A 21,223-nucleotide genomic window follows, 5' to 3' on the forward strand; every position below is an offset into this window, starting at 1 on the left:
CTCAGCCCCCCAACTCCCCCGAGCGAGTGGCCTCCTAGACACTCAGCCCCCGACTCCCCCAGCGAGTGCCCTCCCAGACCCTCCATCCCCCACCACACGCCATCTTAAAACCTGCTATTTTCACAGGGAACAGAAGAATGTCCTTCCCTTTTATTCACAGAATTTAAACACTAATTTAATAAAATATTTGTTTTCTTTTTTTACAATTCCCTTTGCTTCAAGAGTGATGGAAACTGTTCTATGAACACATTTTGAAAAGTAAAATCTTTTCTAAAAATAATTGGATTATTTTGTGTAGCATAGATATATGGTGAAGGAAGCAATTAAAAGATGGGAAAGTGGGACTTTGTTAGCACTGCATTCAAAGCTTTTTATTAGGAGTAAGTGCTAAGCTGCTATGGAATGACTCACCAGCTAATTTGCAAAATCACGATACCCACGTTACATGAGAACAGTAACTACCAACCGCGGTTGTAAGCTGCCTTTTACTAACAAGGAAGATGTTACTAAATTAAAAGGACCAGTTTTACTCAAATGTACTATAACATATATAAATTCAGACAATTTTTTCCATTGAAGTCTCCTTCGAAGGCTGAATACTTATTTTAATACAGTCAAAGCCCAAACATTTTCTACAATTCCCTTTTGCAGTTTGCCTTCAAAAACCAGTGTTATGAGTCACGTAAGAAAACACACCATAAAAGCTTTCACTGTTTGCTCAGGTTTTGTCAAAATGAACATCATCTGTCTTCTTGACACTAATTCACCAGGGAAGCCTAAGAGCTCCTTGCCAGCCCACATCAAATCCCTCGTCCAGCAGAATGTTTTACATCCAGTCACTTGATCACATCTAAGAACATGTCACAGGCTCCGTCATTTTCACTTCTTGTTTGAAATGGTTTTGAACAATGTTAAATGAGCGTTTTAGCCTCCTAATCACTACGAGGGTGACAGCGTGATATTAGAGGTGGTTCTGACCAGTATTTTCAGGCACTTGCTGAGTCCGTTATAAATGCAACAAAAGCTGGTCCTCCTTCAGTAGCTGTCTCTTCTGTGAGATCCCACAAGTATTTTTTAGAATTGAAAAGCCACGGGAAATGACAGTTCCCTGTCACAGCGAAGTAGGCCCATTCTTCTGGAATGCTTGCCTGATAGGTCCATATGTTTTCTGAACTGGGTGAAGCTTCGTTCCAATTATGATTTCCTGAATTCCTCAGTCAACAACTAACTGTTCAAATGGCAAACATTCAAACTGCTGGAAGAAAACAAGATACCAAAGACATCGCATTGCAAAGGTTATTTCCTAGACCTTGTTATCTGCTCCTTGTGGCGGGTACAGTTACTGCATTCAGGGGTTTAATCTACAGGTTTTGCTCCTTCTAAGTAAATGCGCAATTATTATTATTATTTTTTTTTTTTTTTTTGAGACAGAGCCTCAAGCTGTCACTCTGGGTAAGTGCCGTGGCATCACAGCTCACATCAACCTCAAACTCCTGGGCTCAAGCAATTCTTCTGTCTCTGCCTCCCAAGTACCTGGGACTACAGGTTCCCGCCACAAGGCCCAGCTATTTTTTGGTTGCGGCCATCATTGTTGTTTGGCGGGCCTGGGCTAGATTTGAACCTGCCAGCTCAGGTGTATGTGGCTGGCGCATTAGCCGTTTGAGCCACAGGTACCGAGCCCACAATTTTTTTTTTTTTTTACATTTTCTATAATGTAAAAAATAATAATAAATATTATTATTAAAAAAAAATAATCTTTCCTTAGTTTATTCTTTAATAATTTAAAGCATTTCACTTACAGAACTCGGAGCAAGTGTGTAGAGCAGTCAGCTCCGAACAGCTGTCTGGTTGTAGACAGAGTCAACACCATCCTACAAGGCTAAGTGCTCAGGACAAACAGCCGGCAGAGGGTTCTCCTGTCAGTGGCTCTCAAAGGTCAGGAACTGGGACTTTATTTTACCCACAGGAGATTCACAGGCAGAACCTGAGATTGGGCATCCCCCCACACATCCAGAGCCTTGCCCTCCATCCACCTGGGCTCTGAAGGGATCCTCTCATCCAGCACGCTTCTTGGTCACCCCACAAAGGCACATTTGCAGATCTAATTCGTCATGGAAAATTCCTGCGAAGCAGGTGCAGGATCTGTCCTTGGTGAGATTTAATTAACTCTAAAATTCTAAAGTAGGTTAGAACAGGGCACATCATTGTGTAGACTTGTATTTGGAAAACCAGTTAATAAGTCAACAAGATTTATTTAGCCCTCAGGCACTATTGCATTTCTTTAAGCCAAAGTTAAGAGGGAATAATTCAGGTAGTTTGTACAGCCAGTTTGGGGCAAGTCACCCTTCCTGGCAGACCTCCTGGGGTCAGCTACCCTCCCCCAGAGGGGTGGGAGCGTGCGCCTGTGGCACTTTGAAAAGTGACTGTAAGGAGACCGTCTGCGGCCAGTTGTGCAGATTAAGTCAGAATCGCAGGTGAAGAATTTAGAGTGGGACCTGTCATCGAGCTTCTGACATAAGGCTGTGCTTCACCCTGTAACTGCCTTCACGGTCCCAGACATGCTCTGGCTGACGTTCCAGTGAGACAGCAGGAATGAAGGGGAGACCAGCCCCCAGGAACCAGACTTTGACCCAATGTCAGACACCGATCCACTCGGCGGACGTGCACACATTAGTGAGAGGATAGAGAGGCTGGGCACAGACCTGGCGGGGTTTGGCCGTGAACCTAATAGGAGGCTGTGCTCACTGACACACACACACAACCGTACATGCAAGAACGTCATTTTTAAACAGAAATGTAGGGGTAGTTTCAACTTCAAGAAAGTCAAAATCCAGAAATGTTATAGTCATGTTTAGAACCTCAAAAGATATGATCAAATGAGATTCGGAGAACCTTGCTTGTCCTGTAGAGAACTGCTGGGGTGGCTGGGGTCACCAGAGGGGGGTTGAGACAGTATAAAATAAGTTTGTCCCCAAAATGTCATGACTGGTGCCATCACCTGTGCCCTTGTCAAGCAGTCCCATCAGCCACTGTTGTGTACACATTCCAAGAACACAGACATGACCCAGGTCACGGAACACCTGCCCACCAACACGTCACCGGGATCCCTTCCCCAGCCTCATGTCAGCCTCTGGGAGTCCAGGCTGGGGAGGGGAGTCTGGGCATCTCTGGGGAATGAGTTGGTTTTTGTTTGTTTCTTTTGTCAAAGTGTGACATTTGTCACCTTAAACATTGTGAAAGCAAAGGGTTCGATGTGTCCAAGAAGAAAAATGATGTTTCTTATGGCATTTGGAGGGTCTCTTCCTAACAGGAAGGAAGAGGTGGTGCCCGTGTATTAACAAGCTTGAAGGTTGTTTGTTGGGGTGTGAAGTCAAACACCAGGGGCTGACATGGGGATGCCCCAAGATCCCACAATTCAGGCTCCAAGGTGGCTGATCTGGGTTCCCCTGAGGCTGACCAGCCAGAAGCCCCAAGGAGCTGGGGTGAAGACCACAGCATGGACGCTGCTGCTGTCCTAAAGTCCCTCATCCTTTCAGAATAAGAAGGCGTAACTTAGCTGATACATTTAGAATTTGTTTTTAGTCCTGAAAAGGTTAGCTGCAAAAATGGTCAGAGTGGCTCCTAGCCTTTCTTCAGGGTGTGGAAAGTGACAGAGACAGGCTCTGATAATATTTACAAAAAGCTGCCTAGCGCAGGGCCAAACCATTACGATTTTTTCAAAGATGACTCCTAAGTTAGTTATATTTAAAGAGCTGTAATAAGAATTTTTAATATGCAGAATAACCTTCACCAACAAAATAGTAAACCCATGAATCAAACTAAATGCAACAAGCCAGCTAGTTTCTGCAGACTTCAAGGCAGAGTTGCATACAGCACTCTGTCCCTGACTCTCCCCAGCCCACTTCTGATCCACCTAAACCCAGGGCAGCTGTGCTGGGCATATCCTTTGTACAAAGCCTTTGATATATTTACTGTCAAGTAGCTAGAACCATCTGTAGGTTTCTAAGGGGAAAAAACCCTAGAGAGGAAAACCATAAAGAACCCACAATTGGCTCATCAGGTTGGAAAAACCAGGAGGATAGGCAAACTTCACTCACCACAGGACGCGGCCCAGGGGTGTGGCCAGCCCCGATTTATGGGCACAGCATCAGCCACGCCACATAGCCTGACAAAGTGAGTGCCGCACTCTTGGGAGAAATTCCAGTGTTTTCAGATCAGTGTCCTTTCCATATACTTCCTACTAATCAATACTAACCTCACTGACTGCTTTGGTCTGTTGCTAACTAGACAGCTCTAGGTGACAGAGAGACCAGGCTGTGAGTGAACAGACATGTTGGATAAGTTACTAGATGATGCTTTAAAAAATGAAATAAAACCAAACATATTCTAAATTGGAGCCCAAGTAGGTTTAGAGCAGTGGTCTCCAGGAGAGAGTTTGCCCCCAGAGGTCACCTGCTGACATCTGGAGATATCTTTGACAGTGGGGCTCAGGGTGCTCCCGGCCCGAGAGGGGGAGGCAGGGGTGCTGCCCAACAACACAGGACCCCCTACCCACCCACCATTTCTCAGCCCCAGTGCCACAGCTTTGAGCTTAGGGGAGTAGCCCTGTCCTGTGGCCTGGTCGTCTACAATGCTGACATGTGCACAGACAGGCAATGTCAGGTGAGGCCCTGCTTCCCTGCCCAGCCACACAGCAGCAGAGGCAATGGTGTCTTGTCCCCTGACACCTGGTCAGATACCCCACACCCTGCCGTGCTCAGAGTTTTCCCAGTACTTTCCACCTGGGAGGCAGGAGGGAAATGCTATTTTCATGGATCATATTAGTATACAGAAGTGAAAGATTAGCAGCCCCTGGGCCGCTCCCCCAAACCCCAAGAGGGAGAAGCACGCCAGAATTCAGGTTTGGGGTTTTGTGGCTAACATTCCCTCGTGTGTACAGAACACAGTTTCTTTATCTGTTCATCCACTGATGGGTGCTTGGGGCCTTTCTGAGCCTTGCTGCACAAGGAATATTATTTACCCACAAAGAAGGACAGGTTCCTGTCATCTGCAGCAGCGCGGATGGGACAGGAGGATGTGGGATGAACCTCACAGAAGCCAAGTGTAGGAGAGTAAGCGAGCTCTGGAGACAGAGAAGAGGGGCAGAGTGACGGTCACCTGAGGCTGGGAAGGGAAGCAGGGACAAAGATAAAGTGGGGCCGGTTGATGTGTGAAAAATACCTTGAGGCGGAAGCAATGATACCTAGCGATGGGTGTCCCAATATAACAACTTACTGTGTATTTCAAAATAACTACAAGAGTGGAAACAGGATGTCTTAGCACAAATGATAAACGCTTGAGGGATGGAGACCCCAACCACTCCAGTTGATCATCACACACTGTGCACCCCATAAACATTATCATCTACCCATAATAATTAAAGATTTACGAAGCAATCTGGACGTGAGCACACCTGTAACAGGCAACTTGGGAGTGTGCACCCATCACACCGCTCAGCAGGGAGAGGCTGGAGTCTTCACACCAGGCGGGTGAGTGGGTCACACAGGGTTTGGGCCAGACATGTCTTGGTGGCCCAATAAGTTGAAAAAAAAAAAAAACGTGGCAGATTTTAGGGTGTTCTCCTCAAAATTACAGACACAGGATTTTCACGTCTATAATGGTGCGATGATGCATCTCAAGAGGGACTCCATTCATTTACTGCTACAACTGGGCAAATAAAACCCGCCTGGGCTGGGACCTGGGACTGCAGGTTTCCAGGGAGCTCGAGGCAGGGCTCATGTCCTGGAGCATCCCCTGGAGACGTGAAAGGGCAGGGTCTGCCACTAGGACGTCATACTTCCTTGGGGGGAGCTGAGGATGGTGTCGGGAGAAGCATCCTGTCACCAGATGGTGATTTCAGTTCAAGCCAGTCTGACCCAGGCCATTCCTATCCCCCTCCAGTAAGAGAATTCCAGAAGCCTGATGACCCTTTGCACCCACAGTCATAAACTGCACTCAGCTGTGCTTCAAGACACCCTCAATCAAGGTGCCACTCCTTAGCAACAGTGACCACGACACCTAGAGCTGCCCTTAATTGCTATGCGCACTTGAAGGGTCATGTGGCAGCATCCTCAGGAGGAGCTGCAGGAACTCCACATGTCTCCCTGAAGGAAACGAGGCCTGATGTCAGGAATCCTCCTTCCGCGGGAGAAAGTGGCATCAGGAGGAAGCACCTTGCCCCCTGGGGCAGTTCTGGCCTCAAGGCCCCTTCCTTCCTGGCTGATGGAGGAGAGAATGGATCTTGTTTGCCTCAGAGCAAGCCCAAGCCTCAGGGGCAGCCTCGAGATGCACACCAGTCCCTTTGTGCTGCGCCCCAGAGTCCTGAGGACACCCTGGTATCACCAGAACACAGCTGGACACAGGGACCAGTAAACCACTCAGTCACACAGCAGCCACAAACACAAACCCCTGAAACTGAGCAACTGGACCAGTTACCAGGTCAAACGTCCGGCACCCACAATCACCCCTGCCTTTCTCCAAGGAATGACATTCAGACCCAATACAGATGAATTATGCAGCAAGGTCCTCCTCCTGGACACTGCTGACGTCTGTGCCAGGTAATTCTCTGGGTGGGGTCGTGCTGTCCCCTGCAGCAGCCAGGCAGCACCCCTGGCCTCCACCCACCATGGCAGGAACAGTTCTCTCCTCCACAATGGGATAATCAAAAAATGTCTCCAAACATGGGCAAGTGTCCCAGGGGTGAATCACTCCTCCCATCCCCGGCTGGCAGTCAGAGGCGTTGACTCTCTTCCCGGCCCTGCACAGCCACTGGTTTCTTTAACTGTGAAGTTACAGAAATAACTTCCTTGCTCACTGACACGGGTGAGCACATTAGCCTCGGTGCATGGCAGCCTCTGGCCGCCTCCCGCTCCTGGGTTTGCACACGGCAGCCCTCTGCTGCACCTGGTGGCGGTGGGTTTGCTTTCCCTGCCCCTGCTTCTCCAGCACCCTCAGAGCTCCATGAGGACCATAGCAGTTGCTGTAGTAAAGGGACCTGGGCTCAGCCCACAACTGCCACAGTGCCAGAGACACTGGGAATGGCAGCAGGGCGCCAACGTCACAAGTTTCCTGGGGGGTCTGTGAACTACATGTCTCTGGTGGCTTCAAAAACATCTTGCTAAGTATGATAGAGGGAACCTCATCTGAGGCTGCCCTAGCCCAGACAGCTTTTTACAGCCACATGCATCATGAGGAACTGCCCTGGGCAAGGGTGCAGCTTCTCTCTCAAGTCCAAGGCAGAATGCACAGCAATGCACACCCCACCCAGAAAAAAGGAGAGAAAGACAGGAGGCAGAGGATGCCAGCTCAGTCTGCACACGTGCTCCGAGCAGGGGCAGGGAAAGCAAACCCACCGCCACCAGTTGCAGCAGAGGGCTGCCGTGTGCAAACCCAGGAGCGGGAGGCGGCCAGGGGCTGCCATGCACCGAGGCTAATGTGCTCACCCGTGTCAGTGAGCAAGGGCCAGCAGCCCAGGGATGGAAATTCACAGGGGTGAGCCGACCGTACAAAGATCCACATGGCAAATAACGGAAACAACGATCTGGAAACGCTACGGTTAGCCCCAAACTTTTAAAACTGCCCCCAAATCAATCACTAAAAGCAAACCCCACATAAGCACAGCTTAAACAGAGCCAACCAAAACATGAGAAAAGCCTCTTTCTAGCAAATAATAAACAAATGTGCTCTGGCAGACACGTGAGCGCAGACCACCAGCACACGTTTTACAGATGTGTACAGGAGCCCTCGGGGTCAGGTTTAACAGCCGCACATGGGGTTTCAGGGGCTGGAGCAACTCTCGTCCTGTGTCTGGCGAGGCCGGGACTGGGGGTCTGCAGAAAACACCTTGGCAGAAATCATCCCCACCTCTGACAGTCCATGCCATGTCTTAGGATTGAGATAATGTACAGGCAGATTGTACACAAATTTAGCACAGATCTCACCCTGTTCTGAGAGCTCAGAAGTGGGGAACAGCGGTGGTAACACCACCCTGGAGAACTGGCAGAGATGATCGGGGGCCCCCCAGAACCAGATGTCAGCCTGAGAACACTGTGTGGGCGCTCAGAGCCAAGCGTAGAGCCCCCGCAGCACACAGAGAGCAGTCACGACAGCAAACAGCAAACAGCACTCACGGGCTGCCGTGGTGAGAGTGCAGACTCCCGCCCCGCCTTCTACACACAGTGCCGTCAGTGACGTAGGAGGAATTAGGTACTTTTAAAAATATAGTCTTTTCTTCCCATTTTTTAAGCTATACTATATTTTAAAAATTTAATGTATTTTTTCTACTCATTTTTGAAATAAATATGTGTTACACACGATGTTGGTGTCCTCTGTTCCAAGGCTCCCAGCCCTAAGTCTCTGGGACCCCAGCAGGATCTGCCCCTTCTTACAGTGTCTTCACTCAGAGCTGGTGCACGTGGCCTGCTAGGGAGGTGGTTCAGGTTTTACACTAATGATGAGAAGCTCAAAGTGGCTGTTTCTCCCCATTTCTCTTAATGTGTTTCTCAAAATCAGCCTGTGCTAGGATACACGCTGCGTCCGCAGGGGAGAGATACAGGCAGCACATCCATTCCAGACCACCGAGCCTGGCAGCCCAGACGGCCATGTGGGCTCCGTCTCATCCCCTCTGTCCCCTCACTTGCTAACACCAAATGCACAGACCAGGCATCTGTGGCATGGGGGGCCACAGGGTACTGTGTAAGTGCCTCTGGCCTGAGCTCCCTGAGGCCTGGGGGGACACACACTGCCCATCAGGGCCCCTATCCCTGCCTGCCACAGGAGATAGGGAACAGCAGCCTGGGACTGTTGGACACTGGGTGGGAGGTGGGGTGCAGAAACCCGAGTCACAGCACGAGCACAGCAGCACTGACCTCGTATATGAAGTATACCTTGGCCCCCACGTATATTCCCATGCGCACCACAGCGCGGACAGCAGCATTCATACCTGTGGAGGGAATAGGACGACAGTTACCGAGGAGCCTGGGGACCTCTGGCTCTGCCACCAGTTCGCCAAGCCTGTCGGCAAACTGCATGACCTCCCAGCCTCAGTTTCCCAGTATGAGAAACGGGTGCCGAGGACCTGGAGAAACTGCCAGGACAGGGCAGGTGCTGCATGCCGAGGGGCCCCCTAGGAGAGCCCAGGCGGTCTCAGTTCAGGGCACACTGCCCTCGTGCAGGGCGGACTTGTAGGCAGCTCCATCTGATCACAGAACGGTGCAGAGGGTGGGCACTTTGTACTGGCCAAATTCTGTGTCTGTGATTTGAGAAGATGTAAATTGACTATTTTATCAACTAGTGCAAAAAACACAGAAAAAAAACAAAAAATACCCTAGGCAACAGGCTTAAAAGCACACGATTTTATAAGAAGTAAAATTAAACCAAACTGGTGTCCTGTAAATGACGATGCCTGGTCAAGCTAAATCAAGGACTTCTTCCTTGCTTTACTAAAAAGACATTAAGAGCCACGTTACACAAAGCAGCCTCGTGTACGTAGGTCTGTGAGACACAATTGTGCTGTCCACTGAAGTTCTACCTGGGGAAGCGGAAAAGTTCATTTCCTTTTAGTTTTGTCTTTACTTTTAAAATTTATTTTATTTCAAAATGTAATGAGGATATGCATGTTTTAGTTACAAAGAAGACAGACTAGTGGCCAAGAAGCACATGAATTCTCCAAGTCTCATCATCCGAGAAGGGCAAATCAAAGCCACTCTGGGATCCCACCTCCCTCCAGTGAGAAGGCCCAAAACAACAAACGTAGGTGTGGATGTGGAGAGAAAGGGACTCTCATGTGCTGTGGGTGGGACTGCAAACTGCAAACTGCAAACTGCAAACTGATTTGAGTAGCCACTCGCTCCTGGGCCACTGTGTAGGCCTGAAGGACCCTGTCCTGCTATCTGGCTCGTGGGCGAGGCCCTCTGGCAGAGAAGTGAGCAGGCAAGAGGAGTGTGTCCAGGGCAGTTCTGGGGTCTTGCACTCAACACTAGCTACTGTTCTTAGGACCAGTGCAGGCGTACTGGGCTTGATGCATTTCATTTTGGTACCCTTACTAGCAAATCAAACAACCTTTCTAAGTATTTCTGTGGAAAAATGCAATCCTCCCCCCAAAGCAAAGCTTTTAATATTTGGAAAGGAACCTCTTCACAATTTGCAAAAATCTAAACCCCAGTCCTCAGGAAAGCTCTCATCCCATTATGAGAACCAAAAATAAACTTTAGGACAATCAGGGCAAGTTAAGCAGCAGATATGTGACAACTACTCAAAACACAATAGGAAAGACAGGTGGCTACACTCTCTTCTGGATTTGATCTGTTGTAAAATCGCTTCTACAGGGAGGTAAGGGGGACAGTCACAGAGCCCACACCCAGCCCAGCAAGAAGAGGCCGGGGAAATCCCGATTTACCAGCTGCTCGGAGGCCCTCGTTCACAAATGCTTCCTGAGGTCCTGTTCTGGTAAAATTTAAGTTGAGATTAATTTTTTCTTTTTTTTTTTTAGAAACAAGGAACATGTTTATCCTGATGAAATAATTCAGGTCCATCCTTCCACCTCCTATGTTGTCTGAAGGGTGTCAAATCTCCCCAACTTAACCTCTCTCGACAGCATCAAGCCTTTTTCCTTACGTGTGACTGCCCCATCACTAATTTCAGTACCTGCTTTCCCATTTGAAAAATAAACTGAGGATGTCCTTTTCTCTTGCTGGTTTATCAGAAAGCAGCTGTTGAACCCACCCCTCCTTACTCTTGCACCGGAGTCCTTCCCACCCCCCTCTGCAGTGATCCAGGGCTGGGAAGATGAGAACCAACAGGGGAATTCTGTCCGGGTGTTGGCACCCCAGGGCCAGTCCCCAGCCAGGCACCTCTCCAGACTCCTGGGCCATCCAGGCCACAGGGTCTTGGGTTGAGGTGAACTTGAAATATATCTGTAAGGGGGAGTCTTTACTCAACCACTGGTGCACCACCCTGTATGTGAGGACTGGGTCCACCCTGGCCCCAGCTCTGGGTGAGCACACCACGGATAAAGCGTAAATAAGGCAAGCACACGGGTCACACCCAAGGTAGAACACCCTGCACGCTAAGGAGAAAGTAACAGGTGGGCTGTCATACCCATCCTGAGCTTGGGGTCGCCCCCCTGAAGAGTGATGTCCAAGGCAGGAGGAAGGCGGGAGGTTCACCAAATGAACATCTGGAAAAGACAGGCAGGGGCCTGAGGCAGGAGTGAGGCTGGGCAGGCTGTGCTCCTGCAGCAGCAACTGTGTCAGCAGGGGCCTGAGGCAGCAGTGAGGCTGGGCAGGCTGTGCTCCTGCAGCAGCAACTGTGTCAGCTGTCCCCTGAACATCACACAGACACTCACAGGGGGACCTTCTAAATACAGGCTGCAACATGCCAGCCACTGCTCTTCAACCACCGTGCCCCTCAGAGTAGCCACCAGCCACACATGTCCCATCCAAATGGAGACCCGTCCAAATGGAAACCCGTCCAAATGGAGACGCACTGTGTCAGTGCACACTGGATTACAAGGACTTAGTAGGGAAGAAAAAGAATGTAAAATATAATATTAATAAACAATACAACAATTATGTAATAAAATAGTGGGTTAGGGCTGGGCACGGTGACTCACACCTGTAATCCCAGCACTCCCGGGAGGCTGAAGTGGATGGATCCCCTGAGCTCAGGTTGGATACCAGCCTGAGCAAGACTGAGACCCTGTCTTTAAAAAATAGCTGGGCGTTGTGGTGGGCACCTATAGTCCCAGCTACTCAGGAGGCTGAGACAAGAGAATCACTTGAGCCTAGGAGTTTGAGGTTGCTGTGAGCTGTGATGCCAGGGCACTCTAGCAAGGGTGACAGAGTGAGACTCTGTCTCAATATAAATAAATTAATTAATTAAATTGTGGGTTAAATAAAATACATTTTTATGTGAATTTCACCTGTTGATTTTACTTTTTTCTTAACGTGGCTACTATTAATAGATCATTTAAAAGGACATACATGATGCGGGCTGCCAGGGTAAGCCTCACTCCTCCTGGACAGAACTGTCTACGAATATGCTCTTTAAAACTGTGCTGGAATCTTAAGCACACCTCGCCCCAGCGATGAACACAAACTCCTCATTAAACAGTAATAAAAATTGCTGTCAGGTGCCATGATGGAGTTAATTTCCTACTGAAGGTTTTGTGTGTCTTTACCCATCTTTTGCTATTACGAGCACTGCTATAAAGAATACCCTGTATTAGCCTACCTGCCTCTGTCTCTGCACACTTGCTGTGTCTTCCTTCCTTCCACAATGGGTGGGCTCCTCCCTACCCCATGCCCTGACTCACTCAGGTCCCCAGTGCATCCTTGGGTGTGCCTGTGGTCACCTAGCATCCTGCAGCCCTCACAACCCTCCATATGAGGCCTGAACCTGCTCCTCAAGGGCTCCCTTACTGACTCCTCCCCACCTGCTACCCTTACCAGCTGGTAACCCCCACCTGGTTCACAGGCAAATTCAAAGTCCTCGCCTGCCTCCAGCTGCTCCTGCAACAGGTCAAAGGTCAGTGACTAGGCGCTCTTCTTCCCAGCCCAGCTTCCTTCTCTGCTCTTGCAACCCCAATGGAAGGGGCATCACTGGTTGCCCACAGCCTCCCTTGGCACCCAGAGGACTGTGCATGTGCGGAAGGGTCACAGAAACAAAATAGTAATAATAATAAACCAAGTCCGAATAGAGAAGGAAGCCTAAGTACCTGAGGCTGCTATACACCACCCTCCTAAGCATTTTCTCTCCAGGGAAGTTCTGATCAGATCACTTACACACACATTTTCCAATAGAAGGTCCTATGTTAATGAATCTTCTCAGTCAAAATTCTGGTCAAAGTGAGAAAACAATCGTGTGGGACCACTGGAAAGGGTTTGTCTTAGAGAAACCTCTGAGGAGCTGATTTGCCTGGCTTGCAGACTGCCTAAGGACCCCAGCTGGGTGTGGCACAAGCCCCTAGGGGGCCGGGTCCCCAGGCTGCTCTAGGCACATCAAGAATGGATAACAGGCTGGCAGGCCCAGGACTGTCCTGTCTTTTCTCTCACTTGGGCCATGTGTCAGGAAGAGAGGAGATAAAGACTGAGGGACATAGAGACTGGGGTGGGGGGGGGTGTGTGTGCCTTCATTCTGCAAAAGAAAACAGGAGGAAAGCTATGTTACCTAGTGTGATGAAAATGTGTCAAACGGTCTATGAACCAAGTGTATGGTGCCCCATGATCATACTAATGTACACAGCTATGATTTAATAAAATAAATAAATAAATAAAAAAGGAAAAAAAAAAAAAGAAAACAGGAGAGCATCAGACCACTTGAGATAGCAGGGCCAGGAACCAGGACCTATAAATAAGCTGGAGCCTCTGTGCTCTGTTCCCCTGCTGGGCTGCTGCTCACATCCTGACAGGCAAAATGACTGTAATTCCCAGCAAACTGCTGGGCGGTAAGGCTGCAGAGGGCAGAGGAGAGCGCACACTTCGGAAAAAAAAAAAAAAAAAAAGACAAGACAGAGCTTGTTGAGAACAGTAACTCACAAAGGGACTCGAGTCTTTCCTTGACAGACAGCCTTTTGTCTGTATCCACACGCACATGGGTAACATCACCATAATCGTGGTAGATTTCCAGTTCGGAATCCTGGTATTCACCACGACCTTGTTACTACTTTATCTTCATCTTTCTAATTTTAATTGCTTCCGACAGCCAGTCAGATTGGTGGAGCTCATTCAAATAGTCCTAATTCTCCCTGATAAAAAGTTGGAGTCATCCATGAGAAGCTTTAGTTTCCCATAACCAAGGGAGAAAATATGGTTTTTTTTTTGAATGATGATCAAGGGTCATCCAAATATGTCACACAAAGCTATCTGCACTATCTGCATTTATAGAAAATGGTGTAATTTCACCAGTCTCCCACTGTGCAGTGGGGTCACACCATACTCCTAACACACTGCCACCTAGGCACAACAATTTTTGCTAAATTATTACATTTTAAACTATGGAGATCCTGTTAAGGAAAGCAGATGCCAAGCTACAGGCAGGGGAGGGGTCTGGAGCTGGGTGGGAAGGGATGACCACTGTTTTGGTCATCGTACTGGCCTTTGAGGCCAGCAGAGTCTGGCCTTTGCATCGTACTGGCCTTTGAGGCCAGCAGAGTCCCAGCTCTGATGGAGCCCATGAGAGACTGATGGAAGAAAAGCCTTAACGTCTGGGTCAGGTCTTCTGTAACCTCACACTTCTAATGATTTTAAAGTTCTAACGTGGAGGTATTAATAGCTCCCACATATTGCTCTGAGGATTAGAATGAAGCTAGAACTGCTAGCTACTGGCCACTTCAAAGCCGGAGACAGTCAACTCCCATCTAAGCTCCACTGACAGCCCTGCACAGGCAACACACAGGTGCCCACAGCCCCCAGGCCTGGCCTTATCACTCAGCTTCGTGAGCTCCGGGAAGCCAGATCATCTCCTATGTAAAATGGGAACACATTAGTGCCCAGGAGCACTCAGTGGCTGCCACATCACCAGGGATCAATAGATATCAGTTATTCCCATTATGGTTGGAAAGACTTCCAAGTGCTCCATTTACTTGGACTTTCTGGTATTGATGTTAACCTTGCTGTCGACAAAAAGGCCACAGCTTTCAGATCCAGCCCACCCTGAGGGCACATCCTCAGCGCCATCAGGCACCAGACCCTGCAGAAACTGCAGCTGTGACTAAGAAATGACTCATTTCTGGTGGGTGTGGGCGCTTCGTCACGCTAAGTCTGTCCACACAGCCATGTGGAATTATTCCAGGTCAAACTGAAAATCAGTCTCAGTTGGCAGACATTTCTAGGGACAGCAGAAGCTATCCAAAGACAGAAAAAAGGAATCAGCCTCAGATATGCTGGAGACATAAGTAGAATACAGATGGGAGACTTTCGGTTCTATTTTATAATGAAGTAACATAAATACCATTGGGGTTAAAAAGTGCCCCATCCCACTGGTGTCAAGTGTTACACCACTTTTGCTGCCTTGATTGCTATTACCGTAAAAAAGGCATTTTCTTGGGGTGGTACCTGTGGCTCAAAGGAGTAGGGCGCTGGCCCCATATGCTGGAGGTGGCGGGTTCAAACCTAGCCCTAGCCAAAAAGTACAAAAGAAAGAAAACGCATTTTCTTTTTCATGACAAAGCCAGAGATTATCTATATAATTTTGAGCAAGTTCAGCTTTGCTCATCTAGATCATACAGCTTATTAAACATGGCCCAGGGGATGGTACGTTATTGGGATTAAGAGCTGACAGAGCTTGCTTTAAATCTGCCACCACCATGTGTAAGCCTCCCGACTTTACCTATGTGACACCTCCCCATGGGTCTCCTTCACCTCCAAAATGCAGAAACATGCATCTTGTAGCCCCATAATGAGGCCTGGAAGTAAGAGTTGTAAAGTTCCTTGTGCATAAAAGTTTCTCAATAAATAGTAGCTACGGCCATCTGAACATAGAATTTTACCATAATTTGCTACCTGAAGAAAATTATCCTAAAATGAAGACCTCAATTCATCTCCAGCAACAAGCCAAATTCTTCTACCACAGAAGAAATCAAGCATGGAAATACTTTAGAAACCATGGTAATGGGGAAAGGAAGAGCAGAGAGAGGGAAGGAGGGAGGGGGGTGGGACCTTGGTGTGTGCCACACCTTTTGGGAGCAAGACACGATTGCAAGAGGGACTTTGCTTAACAAATGCAATCAGTGTAACCTGGTTTCTTGTACCCTCAATGAATCCCCAACAATAAAAAAAATTAATAATAATAAAAAAGAAACCATGGTAAATAGTACAAGATAAATCAGTATATCTGACTTCAGAAACCACCGTCAAACACTCAACATGGGGGTGCAGTAAGTGACATCTGGGGAAATGACCTCTTTTAAGGGTCTGCACATCTGCTGTTGCCCAGGCCCAGCTGGACACGAGCTTTTTCGACAGGAATGCATCCAAAGCTTACACAGGCTCAGCACAGTACCCCCAAGCGCAGGGCTGTTGATATGGAGCCAGTGGCTTCAGATATATCCAAGGAAGACCTCTCAGCAAGCTGGCCAAGGTGGGCTTTCCTAGGACAGCTGGACGTGAGCCTTGTGAGCCCTGCTGGTCCCACCTGCGGAGCTAAGCGCAGTCGTCCTATCAACCAGACTACCCCATCCCAGCCACGTTCTCTCATAACACTGGTTTTCAAAGTATCCTTTTCCACGAAAGAGGAGAGGACCCGCACTCACGGCCCCTTAACGTGCACGTCCCTCACAAACATCAGCTGAGAAAACGGGGATTCTGCCAAATGTGCGCTGATCTCACTGTCCGAGAACTGCCAAGTACTTTAGCCAACGTCTGCAGAGAGCGCAAAGCCTGACCCAGAAATACTGTCTATTTTCAACAGACGCAGTACCTTAACTCTACAATAACCTTGACACCCTAACCTTCCAGCCCTGGCGGCCAGCAGAGGTCAGTTCTTTTTCTCCGCTGCTTCCCTTTCCAGGCCCAGGGCAGCATCTGCGAACCGCTTCCCAAGATCAGAAGCTCTTTGGGGCGTCACCCTGGGTCTCGCCCCGACCCCGTGGCGCCTTCTTCGTCCACACACAACTTTGGGCAAGTTTAGGTAAGGAAATGTGACCCTCGTCACTTCCAGTTCACTTTCCGACTGTCCAGTCTCAGCCTTTGCTACGTCATATTTTCTTCCTCTGAGAAACCAGCTCTCCACGAGGAGTGCTTGTACTGGAACCCTGTTACCAGACCGCGGTCGCTAGAGGAACCCTGCTTCCCTCCAGGGAGGGAGGCGGGCCTGCGCGGCCTGGGGGCGGTGCCCCGCAAGGCGACCAGGGTCTCCCGGGGACTGCGCTGCGCTCAAGGGACCCGGTGCCGCACCTGAGTCGGCCAAGGGCGCAGGGAAGCGACGGGCTGCTCATCACGTAGGCGCCCGCGGCAGGCGGGGCGGCACCCAAAGCGCCCCAACCTGCCGCCCCCGCGCCGCCCTGCCCGCTCAAGGGCAAAGGGAAGGTCGCCTGCAGAAGGGGCAGAACTTAAGGGCATCGGGCCGTCCCCGGACCATCCCTTTACGGTGTGTTTTCCCAAAATAGGAGGAAAGGAGCGACCACCGGGCCCACCCATCCGGGACAGGGAGAAGAGATGAAAGTCACAGTCAACACCCGGCTGCGGGGACGCATCGCCAGCCTTCCCCAAGTTCAAGGCTCGGAGGGTAACTGCCCGCGAAGCGCCGGCCTCCTGTCCGGGGGTTGGCTCTGCCCGGACCAGAGACGTACACGGACCAGGAAACTCCACCGTCTGGGGGCCCAAGCGCCCCCACGTGCACTCAGGGGTGCAGCCCACAAACCCCCTCTTCTAAATTTTAAATATTTTCTTAGCGTGTCCACGGGCCGCGCGCGGGCCCCCTCGTCGGGGAAATCAGCCTCAGCGTTGGAAGGGAAGGGGGAGCCTGGAGTCAGCGCGAGCGCTGGTGACGTCCCGGAGGCTGGCGGGGAGGGCCTGCGACCCATTTCAGTTTTCAGTTTTGTCACGAGCCGGAAGGCGACAGAAGGCAAGAGCCGAGGAAACCCTTTTTCAAACCTCCCAGCTAAAACGTGCGGCGCTACCGGGCCGCCGGGGCAACCCTGCGGGGGAACCCCGCGAACGCCCCGCCGCGCCCCGCAGTGCAGCAGCGAGACCTGCTAGCGCCACGCAGGGGCCGCGAGCCGGCGGAGCGCTGGGGGAGCCAGCCGTTTTTCCTACATTTCAGAGGCGGAGCGGGAACACACGGCAGGAGGCCTTGGAGCAGACGCCCGGCCCCTCCTAGGGCTCAGGTGCCGGACGACGTCCTGGCTCGCTCCAGGTGGCCCCGCTACGGGTCTCGATTTAAAAAATAAACGTTCAGGTGGAACACACCCTGATCTTATCAGTGCAGAATCCTACCGCCATGTGGCTTCCCTACACCACCCCGCCACGACCCCTGCTGCCTTCCGCCCCCGCCTCTCCCCGTCGCCACGCGCAGGTCCTCAGTCCCCACCCTGCGCCGCCCCGCAGCGGCCCGGGTCCGGAGGCGGGCGGACGCGCACCTTGGGCATCTCCGCCGCTGGTCAGCACGCCGATGGCTTTGCCGGCTCCGGAAAGGGGCTCCAGGACCTTCCGCAGGGAGCCCTTCCTCGCGGGGGGGGCGTCGTCGTCCATGACGAGGGGCCCGAGGATGCCGGCTCCCCTGGGTGCGCAGCAGGCAGTGAGAACCCGGCCCGCGCGCGCCCGACTCGGAACCGCCGCCCGGTTGCGCCCCCGCCCGGCCCGGGCGCCAATGGGCGGCGGCGGGCGGGGCCGGTGTGTGCGGGCGGGGCCCGGCTGCGGACACTCAGCCGAAGGAGCGGGGGCGGGGAAGGTAGTGCGGCAGCGGGGCGGGGCGCCGAGCTGGGGGGGCAGTGGAGGTGGGGTTAGCGCCGCTAGCCTGGGCTGTGAGGAGCATCGCTGACCGAGGTGCAAGTGGGCGAGACATCATCAGTTAGGGGGGCAGGTGGGTAGAATTGGGGGAGCACCGCAGATAGGGGGAGAGGAGGGGGAGGGCTGCAGGTAGGGGGACTGACACGGGGGACTTGCTGCAGGTGGGGGCGTAGAGAAGGAGGCTAGCGCCTCAGGTGGGGGTGCAGGGAGCGTCGCTTGGGCACGCAGGGGGCGGGATTTCATCGGTTTGGGTGGGGCGGGCTGGGGTGCGCGCAGGTGGAGCGCAAGCCGGCAGAGACACCTCTTGCCTGGCGTGTCGGCTCTGGCAGTTGGGGACCTAGCCGCGTCGGATGCGCGCGCCCCAATGAGGGTTCTTCCTGGCAGCCGCGCTCTGAGCAGCTAGGGTGGGAAGGTGGGTGGGGGAGGCGCCAGGGCGGCTTCCTGCTCCCCACGCCCGGGTTTCCCCCGCGCCTGAAGTCGGGGCGGAAGGACAAAAGAGCAGATCCTTCAGCGGAGGATGGGGGAGGAGCGCGCCGCCGGCGGGGTGGTCCCTGAGCTCCGCTGACCATTGAGCTCCCCTGAGCCCGGGAAGAGGAGGCGGTGCGCGCGACCCTCGCAGGCCCTTTCCCCAGGCCTGCGTGCTGGAGGATTCGAGCGGGGCGGCGGGAGCGCGGCGGGAAGCTGGGACAGCTTTCTCTGAGGACCCCCTTGTGCCTGAACCATTAGCCGAACCTCTGGAGGCTCTGCTGGGAAACGCCAACTCCAATGTGCTGGGTGACTGATCATCAACAGCTTCGTTTTCTCAGAGCTTAACCTGGGCCAGTTACCGTGCTGTGGCGGAGGGTGTATCCCCCACAAGTAGCAGGGTCACCCGGTCTCTGCAGTGGTCACCCTTTCCTAAGGGGCCCCGCCGAACGCTTCACGGGAGAGGATGGTGCAGGCCTGAGACCACTGCCTGCGCAATCGGGGCTCCCTGAATAGACAAAAGAAAAGGAGATGAGAAAGGCTCGTTCTGTTAACCGGAGGAGTCTGCAAAAGCATCGCGCGGAAGCCACTAGGCTAACAGGGCGATCGATTCTGTGCGCGCCTCCTCCTCCAGCGCTGCTCTCTGACCATCAAAAACGGATCACAAAAGAGAAAAAAATTCCGCCTTGTGTAAGACTGGATGGTCTGATCTCTAGCCTGTCCGCACGGAGCGTTCCCAACCCAGGATGTGCTCAGAATCACCTGTAAACCCCTCCCCGAACACTGGAACACTGAAGTCCTATTTCTGGGCGCGTGGCCAGGGAATATGTATTTTTAACAAGCCCCCTGGGTTATTCTGATGAGTCAGAGGCTGAGAGCAGCTGCTCTAATGCATTGAGCCTGAGCATTATTCTCCTAATAACAGAGAGGAGAGTTTGGGGTGTTGTGGCTGTGGCACGTGGGTGGCCTTCACCATCCAAGGGTGGGGGGCAGGGCCAGGCCCCCAGCACCCCCCATGGGCGGCCAACAGCCCCAGGTCTGCTCTGCTGAGTGGAAGAGTTACTTCATCCTGTCTTGCTAGACCAGATTACTCTTAAATTTGGTGCCTGCAATTTTACTTTAGCCAAAAGCCCTTTATCTTCTTATAAAATTAACATTTTTGTAATTTAGAGGATTAGTTTATCTGTCATCAAATTGCCTGCAGCATAGAAAGTGATATAAGATAAAACCTAACAGTTTAAACATGACAATAAGTGAAGTGAATTATGAGTAAAAATATATGCTGGAATAGTAGCTGATTCCTGTTACAATTATGAAAATAAATATTTATTGACATGGCAGTTATGTGCAGAACATTTCAATAATGTGCTGACTCAGAAACAGTGTGAACCTCTGTGTGTGTGCACAAGTGTGAACCTGTGTGTACACAAGTGTGAATCTCTGTGTACACAAATGTGAGCCTGTGTGTGCACAAGTGTGAACTTGTATGCGTGTGTGTACACAAGTGTGAACCTCTGTGTGTACATGAGTGTGAACCTCTGTGTGTACACACAAGTGTGCATATAGAGGTGAACATATCTGGGTATTTTTATTTCTTTCCTTTTACTTAATGTGGGTAATGTATTTTTTTTCCCATGAACAAGTATTGTTTAGTAAATAAATAAATTATAGTTAATTAAAACACAGTAAGGTTTGGAGTTGTAAGACCCCCAAGATCATGTATATTTTTCAATATTTTGTCTACATACAAGGGTCGTGGTTGAGGAAGGCAAATGATTATTCTCTCACTATTCTGACCTAATGCTCAGTCAATCCAGCTATGACTATATAATGATAGCTATTATGTTTCTTCTGTAATACATAATTTTAATAGTTTGTCAACTGGAAGTATTCTAACTTTGGCCTTACAAAAGAATCCTATAATTCAAGAGGGAGAGACAGCTTACATGTGTGCCTCCTAAAACCACCCCAAACTCATAGAGCTCACACCTGCACACATGTATCCCATAGGAGTGAGTCCAGTAGGCAGGGGCCAGGCAGCTTTGCTGGTCTCCAGCACTGGGTCTCTCTGATGCTGTAACAAGGTGTCCACCAGGCCGGAAGTATCTTCTGAAAGCACGCAGCAGGCTGTTTCTTGGTCCCCTCGGCAATGATGTTGATGGGATTTAGGCCCTGGCAGGCCTCAGTCGTCCATTGGCCTTGGCTGCAGGCTGTCCCTGCCCTTGGCAGGTGGCCAGCTCCCCCAGCACAAGCTTTTGGCGAGAGCAGGGGAG

The 21,223-nt window shown here is 50.9% G+C and overlaps 1 protein-coding gene across 2 annotated transcripts in view; it reads right to left on the reverse strand.

The window, feature by feature from the left end:
* PFKP (phosphofructokinase, platelet) overlaps window positions 1-18,345 on the reverse strand; it is a 46,832-nt gene extending 28,487 nt beyond the window's left edge. Inside the window, exons 1-2 of one of the 2 annotated variants that reach the window (XM_053573282.1) lie at window positions 18,116-18,345; window positions 8,907-8,980 (exon numbers count right to left, since the gene is read on the reverse strand). In XM_053573282.1, the coding sequence (XP_053429257.1) occupies window positions 8,907-8,980; window positions 18,116-18,227 (186 nt within the window). In that variant the 5' untranslated portion in view covers window positions 18,228-18,345. Of the gene's footprint in view, window positions 1-8,906; window positions 8,981-9,115; window positions 9,138-18,115 lie in introns of those variants that run through there. The other variant, XM_053573283.1, reaches the window with a different exon arrangement.
* Window positions 18,346-21,223: the final 2,878 nt, after the last annotated feature.

The sequence above is a fragment of the Nycticebus coucang genome, chromosome 20, assembly GCF_027406575.1.
Source record: "Nycticebus coucang isolate mNycCou1 chromosome 20, mNycCou1.pri, whole genome shotgun sequence".
NCBI classification, from domain to species: Eukaryota; Metazoa; Chordata; class Mammalia; order Primates; family Lorisidae; genus Nycticebus; species Nycticebus coucang.